This window comes from Sabethes cyaneus, chromosome 2 (genome assembly GCF_943734655.1).
Source record: "Sabethes cyaneus chromosome 2, idSabCyanKW18_F2, whole genome shotgun sequence".
Classification (NCBI taxonomy): Eukaryota; Metazoa; Arthropoda; class Insecta; order Diptera; family Culicidae; genus Sabethes; species Sabethes cyaneus.
In genome coordinates, this window is record NC_071354.1 from 118,225,565 (window position 1) to 118,243,886 (window position 18,322).

Sequence of the window (18,322 nt, forward strand, 5' to 3'; positions counted from 1 at the left end):
CGATGAGCACTAGGTCGCCAGTGGCTATCATCCGCTCTTCCCCGAACCATTTCGTTCTCTTAGTCAGAGTGGGCAGCATTTCCCGGATCCATCGTCTCCAAAAACAATCCAGTTGATGTTGCAACATTCCCCACGAACTCTTTACCGCTTCTGTGCTAGTCGTTGGCTCCACCGCAGACCGTCGAATTCCGCTCGAACTTCCCAACAGGAAGTGGTTAGGAGATAAAGCCTCGCTTTCTTCCGAGTCTAAAGGCAGATATGTTAGGAGGCGTTGATTGACAATGGCCTCCGTTTCGATGACCAAGGTATTGAGTGACTCGTCGTCCAGCTTACGGTCACTGTTGTAGGCGCCCAACATCGCCTGCCTTACGGAGCGCACCATACGCTCCCATGCGCCGCCCATGTGTGGAGCCGATGGAGGAATGAATAGCCACTTAGTGTTCGTACTGGTCACAGTCGCAGCAAGTCCCTGCAGAATCTGCCTCGCCAACACTCTTTCCGTGCCGTGGAAGTTGGTCGCATTATCGGTATGGATCTCGGCCGAGGCTCCTCGGCGGCATACGAAACGACGAATACTCTTTATGCAGGCTTCGGTTGATAAGCTGCATACCACTTCGCAGTGTACCGCTCGAATGGTAAGGCAGGTGAAGAATACCACCCATCTTTTAGCGCTACTGCGTCCTACTTTCACCACCAATGGACCGAAGAAATCCAGGCCGACATACGTGAAGGGCCTAGTAAACGAAGCTAAGCGAGCTGGAGGAAGTGAAGCCATGCGTGGCATACGAGGCGCCGCTTGGCGCAGCTTGTATACGGTGCACCCCTCGCAACCTTTCGGACGACTGCTCGTAGGTTAGGCACGTGGTACCGTTGGCGGATCTCGTTTACCACAGTCTCTGAATTAGCATGTTGAAACCGCCGGTGGTACGCGTCCACTACAAGAGTTGTTATATGGTGCCACTTGGGTAGAATCACGGGAAACTTCGTTTCCGTACACACGCTTGTCGCTGCTCCTATCCGTCCATCCACTCGCAGAATACCCGTCTCGTCGATAAACGGCGTCAGCTGATACAAAGCGCTCCGTTTGTTCGAGCCTGTTTGACCGGTTCTTGGTTGGTCACGGTTGTCTGAAAGCACCGCGATTTCTTCTGGGAATCTCTGTCGTTGCGCCATTGAAATCAACGTCACTTCAGCTTGCCGCAGCTCGTCTTGGTTAAGTTAACCTCCAATTTTCGCCTCGCCGTAGATTGTCCGTCTCAGGTTTCCTACATAGCGATGTACAAATGCCGTAGCTCTGAGTAAGCGTTCCCACTTGGAAAAACGCTCAAAATCTATCAATACTGCAGGCACGGATGCTTCCACGTGAACATTGCACGTACGTAACTCTTCTTCAACGATTGGTTGTGGCTTTTTCTGCTTCGGCCACTCTTCGACGGGTTGATACAAATGACGGTCCCTGGTACCAGCAACTTTTGACGTCCACGGATGGACCATTCCCCTATTTCGTGGCAAGATCCGCTGGGTTTTGCTTCGCCGATACCCACTGCCATTCGTTCACATCTGTCTGCTCCAGTACTTCAACAATCCTACAGGCTACATACTGCTTATACTTGCGGGGATCTGCTCTTATCCACGCCAGAACTCTGGTAGAATTCGACCATAGAAATCGCTCTGTTACTCTTACGGTATGGGATTCCAGAACAAAGCGCATTAGGCACGTTCCAAGAACAGCCGCTTGCAGCTCCAACCGAGGGACTGACAAGTGTTTTAGTGGTGCCACCTTGGTTTTCGCCATTATCAAAACACATCGTGTTATTCCGTCAACGTCAACAATCCGGAAGTAAGCCACTGCTGCATACGCCACTTCGCTTGCGACGACAATTACGTGCAACTGCAGCTGACGGTAACTCTGCAGGGTAGCATTCGGGAAATAACATCGGGGTATTTTTACTGTAGATATCTGCTGCAGCAGGCCGATCCAGCTCTGCCACCGTTCCCAGTGGTCTTCACCAATATGCTCATCCCACTGTGTTCCAGCGCGCCAAATATCCTGCAGCAAGATTTTGCCGTGCACCATGAGAACGCTCAGCAAGCCAAGCGGGTCGAAAAAACTCATAAGGCATCGTAGAACTTGCCTCTTTGTAGGACACGAGTCACTCAGCAAGATTTGCTGCACATCGTCCTTCAGCTGTACGGAAAAGCTCAGGGCGTCTTCGTCCGTCAACCACAACATCCCAAGCACCCGCCCGTATTCCGTCGTTTTATCTTGGAATACGTGCCTGTTGCTGGTATCGATAGCTTCTACCATGTGTTGTTTCACGACGACACTGTTTGACTGCCAGTTTCGCAGCAGGAAACCTGCTTTACTGTGGATCGCCTTGACTTGCTCCGAAACCTGTATTGCTTCAATTTCTGCACCAAAGCTGTCGAGGTAATCGTCGACGTAGTGGTTGTCTATGATCCCTTCGACAGCTCTTGGAAACTCTCCGACAAAGTCTCCGGCGTTCTTATTTTTTACATACTGCGCCGATGTCGGCGAACAGGTGGCCGAAGGTCATAGACGTCCGGTGAAGCGGTTGAGTCTTTCCGGAACAAGAAACGCAACGAATGCCGATCTTCTCTTCGGATTTCCATTTGACGGAACATCTCTTTTATATCGGTGGTGACCGCAACTGCAAACTGCCGGAACCGTGCCAAAACAGCCGGCAACGACGTCAGCTGGTCCGGACCTTTCAGAAGAAGTGCGTTGAGAGAGATCCTGTCGACCGCAGCCGCAGCATTCCATATTAGATGGACCTTCTCCGGCTTCTTGGGATTTATGACCGCTCCCAGCGGTAGGTACCAGACACGTTTGGGATTTGCCGCTTTCAGTTCATCCTCACTGGCTCTATGCGCGTAACCTTTCAGCTCCTATTCATCAATCTGACGGAAAATATTTTCTTTTAACGATGGATTTCTTTCCATCCGACGCTCTAAACATCCTAGCCTTCGTAACGCCATACCATAACTATCCGGAAATTCGATATCGTCGTACCTCCAGAGTAACCCGGTTTCAAACCGCTCACCTACTCGTACGGTGGTTTCATCTAGCAGGCGTTCAGCTCGCCTGTCTTCCGCGGATGATACTTTAATGCCAGGTTCGGTGCCGACATCATCAAGCACGAAGTAGTTTTTCACCAGCTCATGCAGTTCGCGATCCGGTTCGCAAGCGCAGGCATGGAAATTGAGAGTGGGAGATGAGTGAGAACCACTTCCTCCGAACACGCACCAGCCTAGCCTTGTCTTCATGGCAACTGACTCGTTGATATTCCCTTCCTTAACCTTCAGTGGTAAAGTAAGTCGTAAATTATTCACCCCGATCAATAGCTGTGATCATAGTCGGAAAGTGGAAGCCCTCGAAGAAATTTAAATTTATTCATGAATTCGTTGATTGGCAGCGTCTGCCCGGGCAAGGCGAGCTTTTTCACGGTTCGTATATTTTTCAGTGGGTAATGCTTTCCACCATACGCACTAGATACCTCCAACTGTAGCTGCTTCGATTCGGCTTCGATCCTGGAGACGTCTTCCGTCCAAGTAAGACACAATGGTGCCGATATGCCGCTCGCACCGATGTTACGCGCTAATTCCTCTTCGACGAGTGTAAGGGATGAGCCATCGTCCAGGAAAGCGAAGGTTCTTACCGTTTTTTTCGGTCCGTAAAGCGTTATCGGGATGATGCGGAACAGTAACGATTGGTCCGGCATCCGATGTGCATGATTACCAGCGGTTTCGATGCTGGTCACTACCTTCGGTCTTCCAGATCCACCGGACAGTTGATTGTTACGGTTAGAATGGAGTAACGGATGATGGCGGAAAGTGCATCCGTTAATTCCACACTGGACTGAATTTCGACAACTTCTTCTGCCATGCGCATTTAAGCAGCTACGACAGACTTCATTGGTTTGCGCTGCCTTCCACCGTTCATCGATGGAGAGCGATTTGAACGTGTCGCAACCCCGCACTCGATGTCCTCGACGGTTGCAAATACCACATTGCTTATAGTCATCCTTTGGCAGTTCCGGCTGGTTGATATGAGCATTGATCAAACCCTTGTTCTTTATTTTCAACTGTTCCTTACTAGCTTCTTTTCCGAATCCTCCAGTGTACTGGGTCACTTTACTGGACGATATCACCACGCCGTTCATAAAATCCCCGAAGGTCTTGAGATTCACCTCTGGATACTGCTGCATGAAATTCGCCCACTCCATCTTCACATGTGCAGGCAACTTGTCCACCAGCTCCATCAGTAAACACGGGTTCGTCAGGTGAGACTGCTGACCTGCTGCCTCCAGGTGGTCGCACAAACTTTGAACCGCCATCCCAAATTCGATAAGCGTTTCGAGTCGCTCCACCTTAGGTGCAGGAGTTGATCGAACTTTATCCAACAGTACGTTGATCAGCAGTTCCGGGCGTCCGTAAAGCAGCTGAAGGGTGTTGATCACTTGTGGCACCGATGCTGCCAGTAGGAGACAGCTTCTTACGGCTTCGTAGGCTGCACCTTTCAGGCATCGTTGCAATCTGGTTAAATTTTCAACACTGGAATATCCACACGCGGCGGTTGTATTTACGAACGCACTAATGAAAAGAGGCCAGTCCGCGGGGTTACCGGCGAAAGGGGGAAGATTGCGGGGCATTATTTGTCGTGCGGCTAACTGCGAGGGGGAAGGACCTGCTTCTGGCATTCTTGCTGCCATAAACGTAGGATTAACATTTGACGATGGATCGTTAGCATTGGGACATGGATTGACATGAACCGATTGACTTTCTTTTCTCCCTATAGGGGTAGAAGTTGGGCAAGTGGAGGTATGTTGATTTTGAGAAGTAGGCATAGTCTTGGTAGGTTCAACTGGATTTGTATTTTTGAGTACCGGACTAATTGCTCCCAATTTATCAAGTGTCTCTTGATAATGATTGCTCGGCTGAGCAGAAGTTTTCGTTTTTGGAATGGACTTTATTGGTGGCTTACCTAGTGGCAGTACGGGGGGTAAAGAGGGGATAGTGTTACCAATGGAGGTCGGGGCGCGACCGTTAGACAGCACATTTGGCACCGTTTTGAGAATTGCGCCTGTGTGCTGCAGCTGATTCCCGTGGTGTGGTGGCAGGATCGCTACGGTTTCTTCTTGCTGCCTTTGCGGTCCCTTCGCTGGGTTGGGCGCTGCCTGACGCTCCGTAGCTGGCTCTTGAGGTATTCCCCCTACGGCTCCATCTTTAGATGACTGCTGCTCCACCCATTCGTTGACACGTTGTTGCTTGGATCGTCGACTCACTTGGCTACGGTTGCTCGCTCTATCGCGTTCTTCTTCAAGCTCTTCAAGCAGGGAATATTTTTCCTGCATGAGTTTTCTCTCCATCTCGATGGCCTTTTTCTCGGCCTCCGATGCGCGCTGTTGGATTGCGCGCTCTTCTTCAAGCCTCTGCAGCTTCAAGGCGATTTGAGCTGACCGGTTGGTCGACTTGGAGTGGACACTCGTAGGCAAGCAATTGTTTATAAAAATTGATGAAAATTATTCAAGAAAACTCTATTGATGTGGTTCAAATAGAATGGCATTACAGGAAACTATGCATAGTTCAAAAACCTATAAACTAGACCTTTACTAGACAATGTATATGCTAAAGGATAAGATTTCCTCTTACAACTAACTTTTATTTGCACTTACTCAGATTAATAACAACTTACTTATCCTTACTCAGCAATTTCTTGAAAAAAGGATCTATCAAAATATAAAAGTGTTTTCAAAAATTTTATGTAAACCAACGCACTACGCAACGATAACCAATAGATGAATTATGTTCCGAAGATGTGTCGATTTCTATCTCAAATAGCAAGTAAGACCGTATAACAAAGGTTCCTTTCACCACTAGGTGGATTAAATCGGGTTTTTCAGTGCTATTTGTGAATGTTCCTGATAAATAATTGTACTATTTTTGGCAATTTAGCCGAAATAAAATTTCAATATAGCAGATAAAGGCAAAAAAGTTTTTGTCATATTTTAACAAAATTATAACTCAACCTGTTACAAATATCATAACAAATTTTGATATAATTCTGTTCAAAACATAACTAATTTTGTTACATTTTTGCTACTGCTGCTAAGAAGTTCTGATAGAATTTTTGATATTTTAACTACTAACGAGACCAAAATAATAGCAAATCATGTTAGAAATACCGTCATAACAGAATATCATGATTTGTTATAATTTTGTTATGTTTGTCTGATCGGGTGGCGCCCGAATAGGGACCAGTAGTGTGAAATTAAGTCAAAGTGAAAAGTGCTCAGTGAAACCACTAAGAAGAGTCACAACGTTAGAGCTTAGTGAACACTTAGAAAAACAATCCATTCGCATTTGTCACTTCAACGAAATCTAGTCTAACCGCACTTTGCAGCCGTACGAGTCAGGTCCCGTAGTATCCAGAACAGCTAACAACTCGTCTCTGGAGAAAAGAAAAACTACCGGTCGTACTGGGAGAACATAAAGTCACACGCTGGTTCCACCTCGACCTAGTTTCAATTGCAACCCGGCAATTAGTCGAGATCAACAAGATAATAGGACCCGTCAACACTCTGAACACGCGCTAGAAAGGATCTCCAGATTTTTCACTGGAAGAGGATTGGAAACGGAATCTACGTGTCCCGCAGTCTCCGTGGCATACCCACGAGATGTTCAAAATTATACTGTAAGTAAAAATCAAAAATCTATTCAGGAAACTAACACAAGTGAAAATCAAAAAAAAAATCATAATTAAAAATTTTTCATTGCAAATTAACATTCGTAAAAATTAGAAAATCTAACTTAACAAAAGTGAAGTGAATTTAAATTATTTTTTATCAAATTTTCTGGTTAAATTTATACAACTCCTAATCCTCCGACATTAAATGGTGTGTTCCACTGGTAACAAAACGCACTGCTAACTTTTGACAGGCATACATTGCTTGACCGTGCGTAAGTTGAGTTTACTTGACAAAATAGATGAAATTTACATTCGTGACGGTTCTGGTGAAGTATTCGTATTTGTATAATTCATCGTATTCGAAAGAGTGAGAAATTGGCAATACTTTACGAGAACTAGAAGTTGTTATCACATCACATCACATCAAAATTCATCAACATACACTTCACGAAATAAACAAAATACAAATTCGCAACGATCACTAGCCAGTTTTAAAAAAAACAGCTGTTGAATAACTCAGCAAAAGAAGCACAATTTAAAAAAAATACCTCTTGACTGTCTCAGTCCTCTGACGACAAATTGCCCTTCACAGCAAAGATAATTTCAGAAACCAGAACTACTGACGGCAACTAATCTAGTTAGCTAATTTCACGGAATTGATTTTTCAATAATTAATATTGAACCGAAAGTTTTGCTTTGACGACTAATTGTACGACTTTATAGACGGAACTAGTAATAAATGCAATAAAAATGCATCAAACATCTTCAAACTATTTTTAAATTGTTTAAATTGCAAACAGTTTAACAGAATACGTGAAGCTTTACAGGATAGTTGAAGAATATAATTGTATCGAGTTTCTTTCGGCTTTACAGTCATAAAAAAATCAGAGGGGTTGTGTACAAGACACGACCGCATATATAGGTGACGCAGGACTACATAAGTCTCTTTGTAGTGATAGTAAAATGTATTCATGCTTGTAATCATTTGATTCTTCATATACACGTGCTATATGCAACATATATAAATGCTACAAGCGTTGTATGTAACATTTATCAAAGTAGTAACATTGCATACGTTCAATTCTCAAAAGATTGTGCATTTGAAAACAATTTAACAAAATCAAGAACACAAACTATTGCTTTCCTGCTACCTTACTGAAATTAAAGATTGTTTTTATTACCCATGGTTCCCCACGTTGAAGGGATTTCACCAATTCAATCCTATTTTATTAACAGCACATCTTTTCACTACACACACTCTGTATTCATACAGAGTCATTATAACCGAACACTACAGTTGTAGCACCTTTTTCCAACACAGATATCAAAATCGGCTAAGGTTTAATCGTCTCGCAGTAAAGAATTTGCGATCTGTTGGGACGACGAACTTGTGTCATTTTTTCTGGCACACTTCCCTAACCCAGACATCAAATTGGACTAGGTTTAATCGCGTTCGTAAGAAATTTGTTGGCACGAGGGGGTTTTGTTACTCTCTCTGGCGTACTTCCCAAGCAAGGACATCAAAATGGTCTAGGTTGAACCGCGGTGTTAAAAAATCTTGTTGAAATGAGGAAACTGTCACTTGTTTTGGCTTACTTCCCAAGCACAGATATCAAATTGGTATAGGTTTAGATCATCGTAAAGAATCTACCAACCAATCACGAAGCGAGAATTCTGGGAAAACAGGTTCACTATTTTCAATTTTTCAATAGTTCAACATCAAGAATCCATACTTTTCTTCATTTGGGTCAATTCTTAGAAGATTTTTCGATCGATTGGTGTAAGAATATTGAAAATCGATCTTAAAACCGCTGAGATATTAGTAGTAGTAGTAGTAGTAGTAGGGGAAAGCCACCATCATTTCAAGGACTTGCCAATGTATGTGGGTAGAATTACAGTAGATCCAAATTTGATTATCAAATGAATTTCACACTAATGCTGTTACAGAAGGGCCAAAAGGGATTGGGCGGACCCACAAGCAGAGGCACTTGTGCGCATTCCGGGGTTATAAGAGTCGCCTTCCAGCATTAGGATCCTTCCATGTAATAATCAATTTCGCTATACTAACTTTAACCCACGTGATGATTTGTTTGTTTTGAATTGAGAAGTGCCATATTTGCTTCAGACCTTAAGGATTCAGGTTGGCAATCCACTCCGTCATCCAGCCTTCCACATTTATGATATCAATAATAATACTGTTAATATATGATATGATATTAAGATGAAATGTGGTATAAATGATAAAAATAGAACAATCTCACCAGCAGTCCTTCGTATGGAATAGAGTAACGTCCTTTGGGTTCCATAAATGCTTCTTATTTAATTTTAATTTTTAAAAGTTAATTTAATTTTTCATTCTGGTATCCATGTGCAGTATTAAAACTCGTTTTGGCCAGTTTTTACTATATAGCAGGAGATGCTTCATAAGCTAAAACGAAAAAAATAATTAAAATAACTTATTAGGCTTACCTATTAGCTAGGCCGTGTGGCTCCGCCATCTGCCCAAAACCGCGGTTTTGAGACCAGGCAGCCGGGAACCACCCAGCAACGCACCTCCTAGCTTGGCTACTCAATAGAGCATTACCAGGTATGGCCACGTGGAGGCGCTAGGTAGGGGCTTGGGATGGCTAGAGCTATATTGGACGCTCATTTGCCTTCCCCATTTCATACCCCTTAAAACCGCTGAGATATAAGCGCTCAAAACCTTTCATTTTTCGTGACGCTCGCGTTTTTCGATTTTTTGGAATGACACCCTATCTCAAAACTTGCCGTAAGACGTAGTCCTACGTCAAAATAACAGAACAATAGTGTATTTTCTCTTCTATCGACGTTTTAAATAATATATATTCTTTTTCAGGACCCTACAAAACACAGACATTTTTAATTCGTCATGGTTCAAACATTTCCATTGTCATATAATTCATACCCTCAATCACTAAACTTCTGACTTAAGACAGTTAATAAACAGATCGAAAAGCTACTAAATGACAGCATAATAAGACCATCCCGACTGGATCAATCAAATAAAAAGAAGTATTGACTAGTTATAAACCAGGGGCTTGCGATGGGTGCCATGTTTTTGTTACCAACATCTCAGCACATCTCGACAAGGTTGGCAGCAAATTTACCTGTCACACGGGCGCTTTTCTTGCAATAGCGCCCTTCGTTAAGTCGACTGTCAAACACCGTTCGTTAAGATAGGGATAGCACCCCGCTGTTATAAACTATCAAGAAGTCAATCCTACCTAGTTGATACCTAGTTGAGGTATCAATAGGATAAATATCCTATCCCTGATACCTCAACTGTTTTAGCTAACAATAACATCAGGATTTCACCAGATCCCAATGTCAAAAAAAATATAGAAAAAATGGCATTCTCCGTCAACAATGGCAAATACGACAGTGCTTAAAATTATCAGTTGATACTCATTGTTCAATACCGATAAAGAAAATGCATTATTTGTAACACCATATTTTTATATCCCACTTGCTTCGTTGAATTTCTTCTCATTTTTTGAAATCCGCTCCATGAGCGTCAATGTCTCTCATGTAACAACAAGACACCAGAAATAAAATTATTCCTTTGTTCACATTTTTCTATACCGGACGTGTTTTCACTCGCTTCGAAAGCTTCCGCGTGTGCCAAAATTATAATACAGTCCACTACTAAAATCGAAGGCCGGTTCGCGATTTCCGCTAGTGATTTCGGGATCGGAGAAAGAACCTACATTTAACATGGTCCTTCGAGCCGGATTTTGATCTGGTCGAATTAGTGCCGCACTCGCAGTGAAAAGTGAAAAATTCGCGAAACATGTTCGCTCCTGTTTGAACAAGAACGGGAAATTGCGCAGTAAAATCTACTGCTCCCCTGTTTCAGGCCACGATCAGAAGGCCTTGGTGAATAGTTAGTTCGTCTGAAAGTCAATTGCGCAGTAGCAATTATTGCTGAAAAGTGTGATATTTAAGAATTTAAGCCCACTGAATTGGGTTAGTGAATTACGCAACGCCATTTGCAATCGGCCGAAAAGTGTAACGGTCATTTCCAGAAAAATCGTCGTGTGCTAGTGTATGTGAACCTTTCTGCCGCCGCTAGTGAGCGACGCCGGCATCCCGAGAGAAGAGAGCAAAATTCCTGTTTGCTTTTCGGCGTTCCATTTTCCACGCTGGTTCCCTGTTTGCTTGATTCCCCAGCCACCGAGAGGATCGTCGTTAGCAACCAGCAACGAGTGAGTACAATTCTTCTTTTCTCTTGCATACGACGCTCGTTTCGTTTACCGTTGGTTTCGTCGCCGGTTAGGCATCGTTCGTTCGTCGTCGAATCGTTTCTCGGTTCGGTCGTCTCAACCCGTGTGTTGACACGGTAACAGAATTCGTTCGTATCTGTATAAGCATAGGAAGAAGTAGAAGAAACAAGTAGAGAGGCAGAGTATTTGCGTACTAGCAAAACGCACTTATGGCAGTCGCTGGAATATTTAACGACACATGCTAAGCTGGCAAAAGAAAAGCAGGATGTAGAATTAATGGGAGTTTGGTCGGATAGACTTGAGGAGATTGCTAAAGAGAGATTTGCACTCTCGAATCGCAGTACGGCGATGAAGGTTTTGACGATTTGTTGAAGTTCGACGCAAAGTACTACGTGCTTCGTTCGTTTTATTCTAAACATCGCACCCCGATTCCGTCTGTCAGTCCACCGGTGCAAGTTATGAAACCCATCAGTCATATACGTTTTCCGGAATTAAATCTTCCTCGGTTCAGTGGTAAATTAACAGATTGGTGTGTGTTTCGAGATGCATTTCAGTCCGCCATCGGGAATCGTGATGAAATTAGTAACATCGATAAGTTCCAGTATCTGAAAGGATTAGTTCAGGGAGATGCTGCTAGAATTATCGCTTCAATTACGATTAGTGAGGATGGTTACCACGATGCGTGGAGGGCTCTAAAATTGCGCTACGAAAACAAACGGCAATTATTTCGCTGTCATATTAAAGCATTGTACGAGATACCAAGCATGAAAAAAGAATCTGCTGATGAGTTGCTAAACCTGGTCGACAGGTTCGAACATCAAATTTTGACCCTGAAGCGATTAGGTGAAAGCACAAACAACTGGGATTCGTTGCTCGTTTACCAATTGTCTACGCGCTTGGATCCGAATACGTTGAAGGAATGGGAAAGTTATTGTGCCCGGTTGGATAGTGATAATGTCACCAACGTACTTGGTGGATATGCAGATGAGGAGCAGGAGAATGAAGAAATACCGACGTACACATCTATGGTCAATTATCTACAGAATTACGCCAGGGTTCTGCAGAGTGTAGGCCCGCTTTCTAGTGCCAATAGAGAGCGTGATGGTAAAGTTAAGTTAACAAAATCCACAGCTTATCTGAGTGCCACATCATCTTCACCAGTACAAGACTCAAACAAGAAGTGTGAAAAGTGTCAGCAGTGCCATTTCCTGTACCATTGTCCAGATTTCCAGAAACTGTCTGAGCAACAACGTTTCGAGTTTGTAAGAGCAAAGAAGTTATGTGCCAATTGTCTCCGTAGTACAGATCATTTTGCCAAGTCGTGTCCAGGTAAACCCTGTAACCGCTGCCCGAAGAAGCATCATACTCTGCTACATGGTGCCCAATTCATCCAACAACCCTCCTCTGCTGGGCCATCTGCTTCTGGCTCAATCGCTCTCGTTGCTCAAGCCTCTACTTCGAGCCCAGTTCAATCAAGGCCGCAGCCTACTATAAATATTCCTGCAACACCATTGCAGTCCCAGTTCCAACCGCAATGGTTGCCAGCCGCCCCTGCAAAACAATTGCAGTCTCAGTTCCAACCGCAACGGTTGCCACCCGCGCCTGCAATGCAATTGCAGAATCAGATCCAGCCGCAAAGGCTGTCCACAGCAAACGATTCGCATCCACAACAGCAATCTACAGTGCCATCAGTTCCTGAAAGCCTGCGCTATGCCATGGTGGCATGCAAAGATCCTGCACAATCTATTGTGATTCTTCCAACCGCACTTGTAGAAGTTATCGATGCTCGGAGTCACAAGCATCTTGCTCAATGTTTGCTTGACTCTGGTTCCCAAAGCCACACAAATGCTCTGTGTGACAAGTTACAACTTCCATGTACTCGTGTACCTGTCCCTGTAGTTGTATGTGGAATAGGTCGATCAACAACCAAGGCTACACAATCCGTTACCATCAAGGTATCGTCTCGAGTTTCTCCGTATGTCGTAGAGCCGCAACTACTAGTACTCCTCTCGCTGTCCATCAAGTTACCGGGATCGACGCTTAACATCCAAGAATGGCATATTCCTAAGACAGTGCGTCTTGCTGATCCCACGTTTCACGTGTCGAATGAGATTGATCTGATCTTGGGAGCTCAGTTCTTTTTCGATACCCTCCGCTACGGTCGCATCGATCTTGGTGAGCAGATGCCGGTTTTGCAAAATTCAGCCCTCGGATGGATCTTATCTGGACCGTGTACCATTCGAGACCATGATCACACTGATCAACGCTCTTGTTTAATAAGCAGTGCAGTACGAATAGAAAATATCCTCCAGAAATATTGGGAGCTGGAAACCGTTCGTGATACCAAGGGTTGGTCAATCACTGACAAGTTTTGTGAAGAGCATTTTCTTGCTAATACCACAAGGACGACCGATGGTCGCTATGTTGTTCGTTTGCCTAAACGGGAAGAACTTGTTCACCAGTTAGATGATAACATGTACCAAGCTACTAGACGTTTCCATTCGTTAGAGCGTTCATTGATGTTAGATCCACAGAAGAAAGAGCTTTACAAAGATTTCGTCGCTCAATATATCGAGCTTGGACACACGGGCGAAGTTTCAGAAGATGATTTGAACGTCAAACCACAATTTATTCTTCCACACCACGGTGTTCTTAAGCTAGACAGTGCTACAACCAAACTGAGAACCGTGTTCGATGCTTCTTGTAGATCTCGGTCCGGTTTGGCTCTCAACGATGTCCTCATTCCTGGTCCATGCATCCAGCAAACGCTGCTAGAGATAGTACTACGGTTCCGGACTTACCGTTTCGTCGTAACAGCCGATATCGAAAAGATGTTTAGACAAGTGCTTGTCAATCCGTCAGATCAGTCATTGCAACGCATACTGTGGCGCGATACACCTGAATCCATTTTGAAAGTTTACCAATTGTTTACAATTACATATGGATTAAACAACTCTCCTTTCCTAGCAACTCGCGTTTTGCAACAGCTCGCCACTGACGAAGAACATCGCTTCCTCACTGCAGCTGGGATCGCTCGCAGAGATTTTTATGTAGATAATCTCCTCACTGGTTCTAATGATAAAGAACACCTAAAGATAATTGTAACAGATATGATTGAACTGCTTGCAGCGGGTGGTTTCCCACTTCGACAGTGGTCGTCGAACTGTCAAGAAGTTTTGGACGTCGTTCCGGAAGACTTACGTGAAACTCGCACGCTCTTAGAGCTCAATCGTGACGCCTCGGTCACTGCGCTAGGACTGCGCTGGGAACCTGGATCAGATCAACTATCGTTTAAACCACCGAAATGGAAAGAAAACCAACCGTTCACCAAGCGGACAGTGCTGTCACAAATGAGCAGCCTGTTTGATCCGCTAGGGCTACTAGGTCCAAGCATTGTTCAGGCTAAGACTATAATGCAAGCTCTCTGGAAGTGTCAACTGGAATGGGATACACTGCTTCCTGAGAAATTCGTCGAAGAGTGGATGTTGTACCAACAAGATATCTTCCTCATTGACAATCTTCGAATTCCTCGTTCGGTTATGATCACATCACCTCACAGATTGAAGATTCACGGCTTCAGCGATGCCTCAATGCAAGTGTATGGAGCGTGAATCTATGTACGGTCGATCGATGAAAATAATCAATGCAGCGTCCAACTGCTGGCTGCTAAGTCTAGAGTCACCCCGCTGAGCAGCAAATCTATCCCGAGATTAGAGCTTTCAGCTGCGCTACTTCTATCGCACCTTTTGGAACATGTGATGAAATGCACCTCGCTAGTCGCTCCGATTTACTTGTGGACAGACTCGACAATAACGCTTGACTGGATTTCTGCACCTCATTCTACATGGAAGACCTTCGTGAGTAACAGGGTAGCCGAAATTCAAGAGCTAACCGTAACAGCTATTTGGAATCACGTTCCTTCAGAAGATAACCCTGCCGATTTTTTGTCGAGAGGAACTAGCCTGCGAAACCTAATAGAAAATGTATTGTGGTGGCATGGACCCGCCTGGATCAGAACAGTGAATGAACCATGGCCAGCAAAGTACGCTTCAAGAAAACAAATCTCAGATGTTTCGGAATTTCGGCAAGTTGTCGCACTGCCTGTGTTTACCACATCGGATGATATTATCGATCGCTATTCAAGCCTGACTCATCTCGTTCGTGTCGCCGCGTGGTGTCGCCGTTTGCGCGAGAACGCTCGCCGCCAAAAATTCGATCGCATTACCGGGTCGTTGTCGCCGTCGGAACTTAACAACGCGTTAATCGGTCTCGTAAGTCGTGTGCAAGAAGAAGAATTTGGTCCAGAAATGAAGCAGCTCGCCCGTGGTGAGCCTGTCAGTAGAAAAACCAAGCTGAAGTTCCTGAATCCGCAACTCGTCGATGGCGTAATCCGAGTTGGCGGCCGGCTTCATCATTCAGCTTTCGCCGTGGACGCACGGCATCCTTTGGTCCTCCCAGCAAATCATCAACTCACTCGAATGATCGCATCGCTTGAACACCTGAAAACACTTCATGGCGGTCCTAACCTACTCTTATCATCATTACGTCGTCGCTTCTGGCCCCTGAATGGTCGAAATCTCGCAAGTGCTACTGTTCATGGTTGTGTAAGCTGTGCTCGTGCCTCCCCGAAGACTATAGAACAGCTAATGGGAAACCTTCCGCCAGTACTCGTGAACAGGCGTTTCCGTTCGAGAATGTTGGGGTCGACTTCGCCGGCCCTATGTACCTCCGCGCACCCAACAAAAGATCAGCTCCCGTGAAAACATATGTAGCAGTCTACGTTTGCCTAGCTGTCAAGGCTATACACCTTGACCTTGTTCCGGATTTATCTTCGGAAGGATTTATTGCGAGCTTACGTCGTTTTAGTGGAAGGCGTGGTAAACCGAACAACATCTACTGTGACAACGGGCGAAATTTTGTCGGCGCTCAACGAGAGCTTGAGGAGCTCCGCAAATTGTTCATTCCTCAGCAACACAAGGACCTTGTAACCAGAGAGTGCGCTGCGGATAACATCACGTTTCATTTCATTACTCCTAGATCGCCGTCGCTAGGTGGCATCTGGGAAGCGGCAGTGAAGTCTATGAAGTTCCATCTACGACGAATCGTCGGCAACGCGATGCTGACAGAAACTGAATACAGAACCGCTCTCATCCAGGTGGAGGCAATGCTCAACTCAAGACCTATTACTGCAATGTCTGAGGATCCCCAGGACCTGCAACCGTTAACTCCTGGCCATTTCTTGGTTGGGAAGCCTCTCAACGCTATACCTGAGCCGTTACTTCATGATGTACCAGAAAACCGTCAGTCGCGCTGCACAGTGGGGCAGATTGATCCGGCGCTCGGACAAAACCTCATAACTTCTTTCATATGCTTCGTAAAGCTTTATTGTATTCAGCAACATTGTTTGTAATAAAATTGCGCATCTTTCTGTAAATTTTAAGTAGTTGTATTTTTATTCCTATAGATGGCGTTGAGATCTAACTTTTTAAATAATGACTTTAGAAATATTGTGTCTTCAGAAAAGTTGTTTGTCCTGTAAAGTTACGTAAAGTTACAGAACATACCAAAATTCTAGGACTTACGGGAATCAAGTTATAAATATTTTAAATACTCAAACACATTTTTTAAGTAGTCGAAATTGGTAGTCTGACGACCTCCTATATAAATTATCACAATATGTATATCAAGAGTAATTTAGTATTATTATTCTGGTATAGGGTAAATCAACCATTTGTGGACCTTTCTATACATTATTTTGAACTCGTTGCGCTAAACACCCAACCAATGGCACTTACAATATTAATAACTTTCGAATAAGCCTAAATATATCATTTTCTGATGCAAATCTATATTTTACAGATTTTTTAAAACAGATTGGAATGTCCATTTTCCTTTTATGGACCCTTGCGGTTTACAATAGAATAACGACCGGGTCCATTATAGGAATTTTAGTGTATTTTGCATGGAGAGAGTCCGGTAATGGCGACATTTTTTGCATTGTATATAATGGACCCACTTGTTGAAAACGTCAATTTTAAAGCATTAATAATGAAATGCAGCTAAAATTTTATCAACTCAAATGTGTGTTATGTTTAGTACGTTCTGTTTCATGTTATATATCCTCAGAAATAAGAAGTATAAGCTAATAAATACCGAAATTTTATCCGAGTGTCCATTACAGGTAGAGGGTTTACTATATAGGTTAACTTACCCTACTATCTGCTTTAGTGCATTCATGTAATTTTTTTAATTCATTAGTTTGGCCATACGCAGCAAAAGGATATGAGTGGCGAGATAGGCTGTCATCGGCCTCAGCCAAATCCTGGCAGAAGGCACAAAAAATAACGAGTAACTGACAGAGTATAGCAATCTGTTTATCCTGCAAACACGTATCAACATGTTCGACTCTGAATAAACAAAATGGAGGCTAGTTGAATCGAGCTGAAAGTCCAATCGAACATATTCTACTGCCAACTTGACTTGAAACAGAGCTAATTGGGAAAAAGCTGTTAAGTAGCTGCCTTTACAATGTCCTGAATTCCCCTTATCGGCTCTGATGTATCTCATAACGATAATAATGCTATGTCTTACATATACAAGCATGACTATTTAACGTACAGCAGGAATGAACTTCGCACTGGCGCGCGCATTTACTAATTTGTAGCCTAAAATGCCAGAAAACATGCATTCGAAAAACTTGAATATCTTCGAACATCGCAACTAGTAGCAGCTAATTTTTTGCTTATTACTAGTTAACACCCTGAATGTTGATTTTATGATAGTGTCAGAGCGGAAATCTGTGGAAATCTTTTTCTACACGCTATTGAAAATTGACAAAAAAAACAAATATTTTGTTCTAAAACACTTCGTCAGAACAAAGCCTACTAGTAAAAAATCTGTCTTAATATCACCTAAACTATTAGTTTATAATCCCTTTAATGTGAATTGTCCTTTAAAAGTATAGAATTTTAAGCAGCATGGTAGCCAGATACTAAAAGATTAAATGATATTAATTTTTTCATTTTCCAAAAATTTTTTACACTGTGTTTCACCTTCTTTAATGCCTATTGAAAAACTACTTATTAAAACAATTTATGTATATTTCTTATAGATTATGTGTCTACTATACGTAGAATATTAAGTTTGACAGAATATCTCAAATAAAAATTTTGAGGTTTTGTCCGAGCTTTTTCGGGTTCTGCCCCATAGTGCGCTGGCAGCGTGTCCATCGCAGTCACACCGGACGGTCGCGTTTTCAAATCGCTGCTGCGCGCGCCCTAAATAAATTTCATTTTACCGTGGTGCAAGTGTTTTTAACAATAACATAGTTTTAATCGTTTAATTCGTGTGTCGTACAACTTTGTGTGCA

The 18,322-nt window shown here is 43.6% G+C and overlaps 2 protein-coding genes across 2 annotated transcripts; one reads left to right on the forward strand and one right to left on the reverse strand.

The window, feature by feature from the left end:
• Positions 1-3,359: 3,359 nt before the first annotated feature.
• Positions 3,360-5,390, reverse strand: LOC128735917 (uncharacterized). The gene has a single exon (XM_053830397.1). It carries the CDS (start codon positions 5,388-5,390, stop codon positions 3,360-3,362), a length of 2,031 nt encoding a protein of 676 aa, XP_053686372.1.
• A 6,021-nt stretch (positions 5,391-11,411) lies between these two features.
• Positions 11,412-14,564, forward strand: LOC128735918 (uncharacterized). Its single transcript, XM_053830398.1, has one exon. The coding sequence runs from the start codon at positions 11,412-11,414 to the stop codon at positions 14,562-14,564; it is 3,153 nt and encodes a 1,050-aa protein (XP_053686373.1).
• Positions 14,565-18,322: the final 3,758 nt, after the last annotated feature.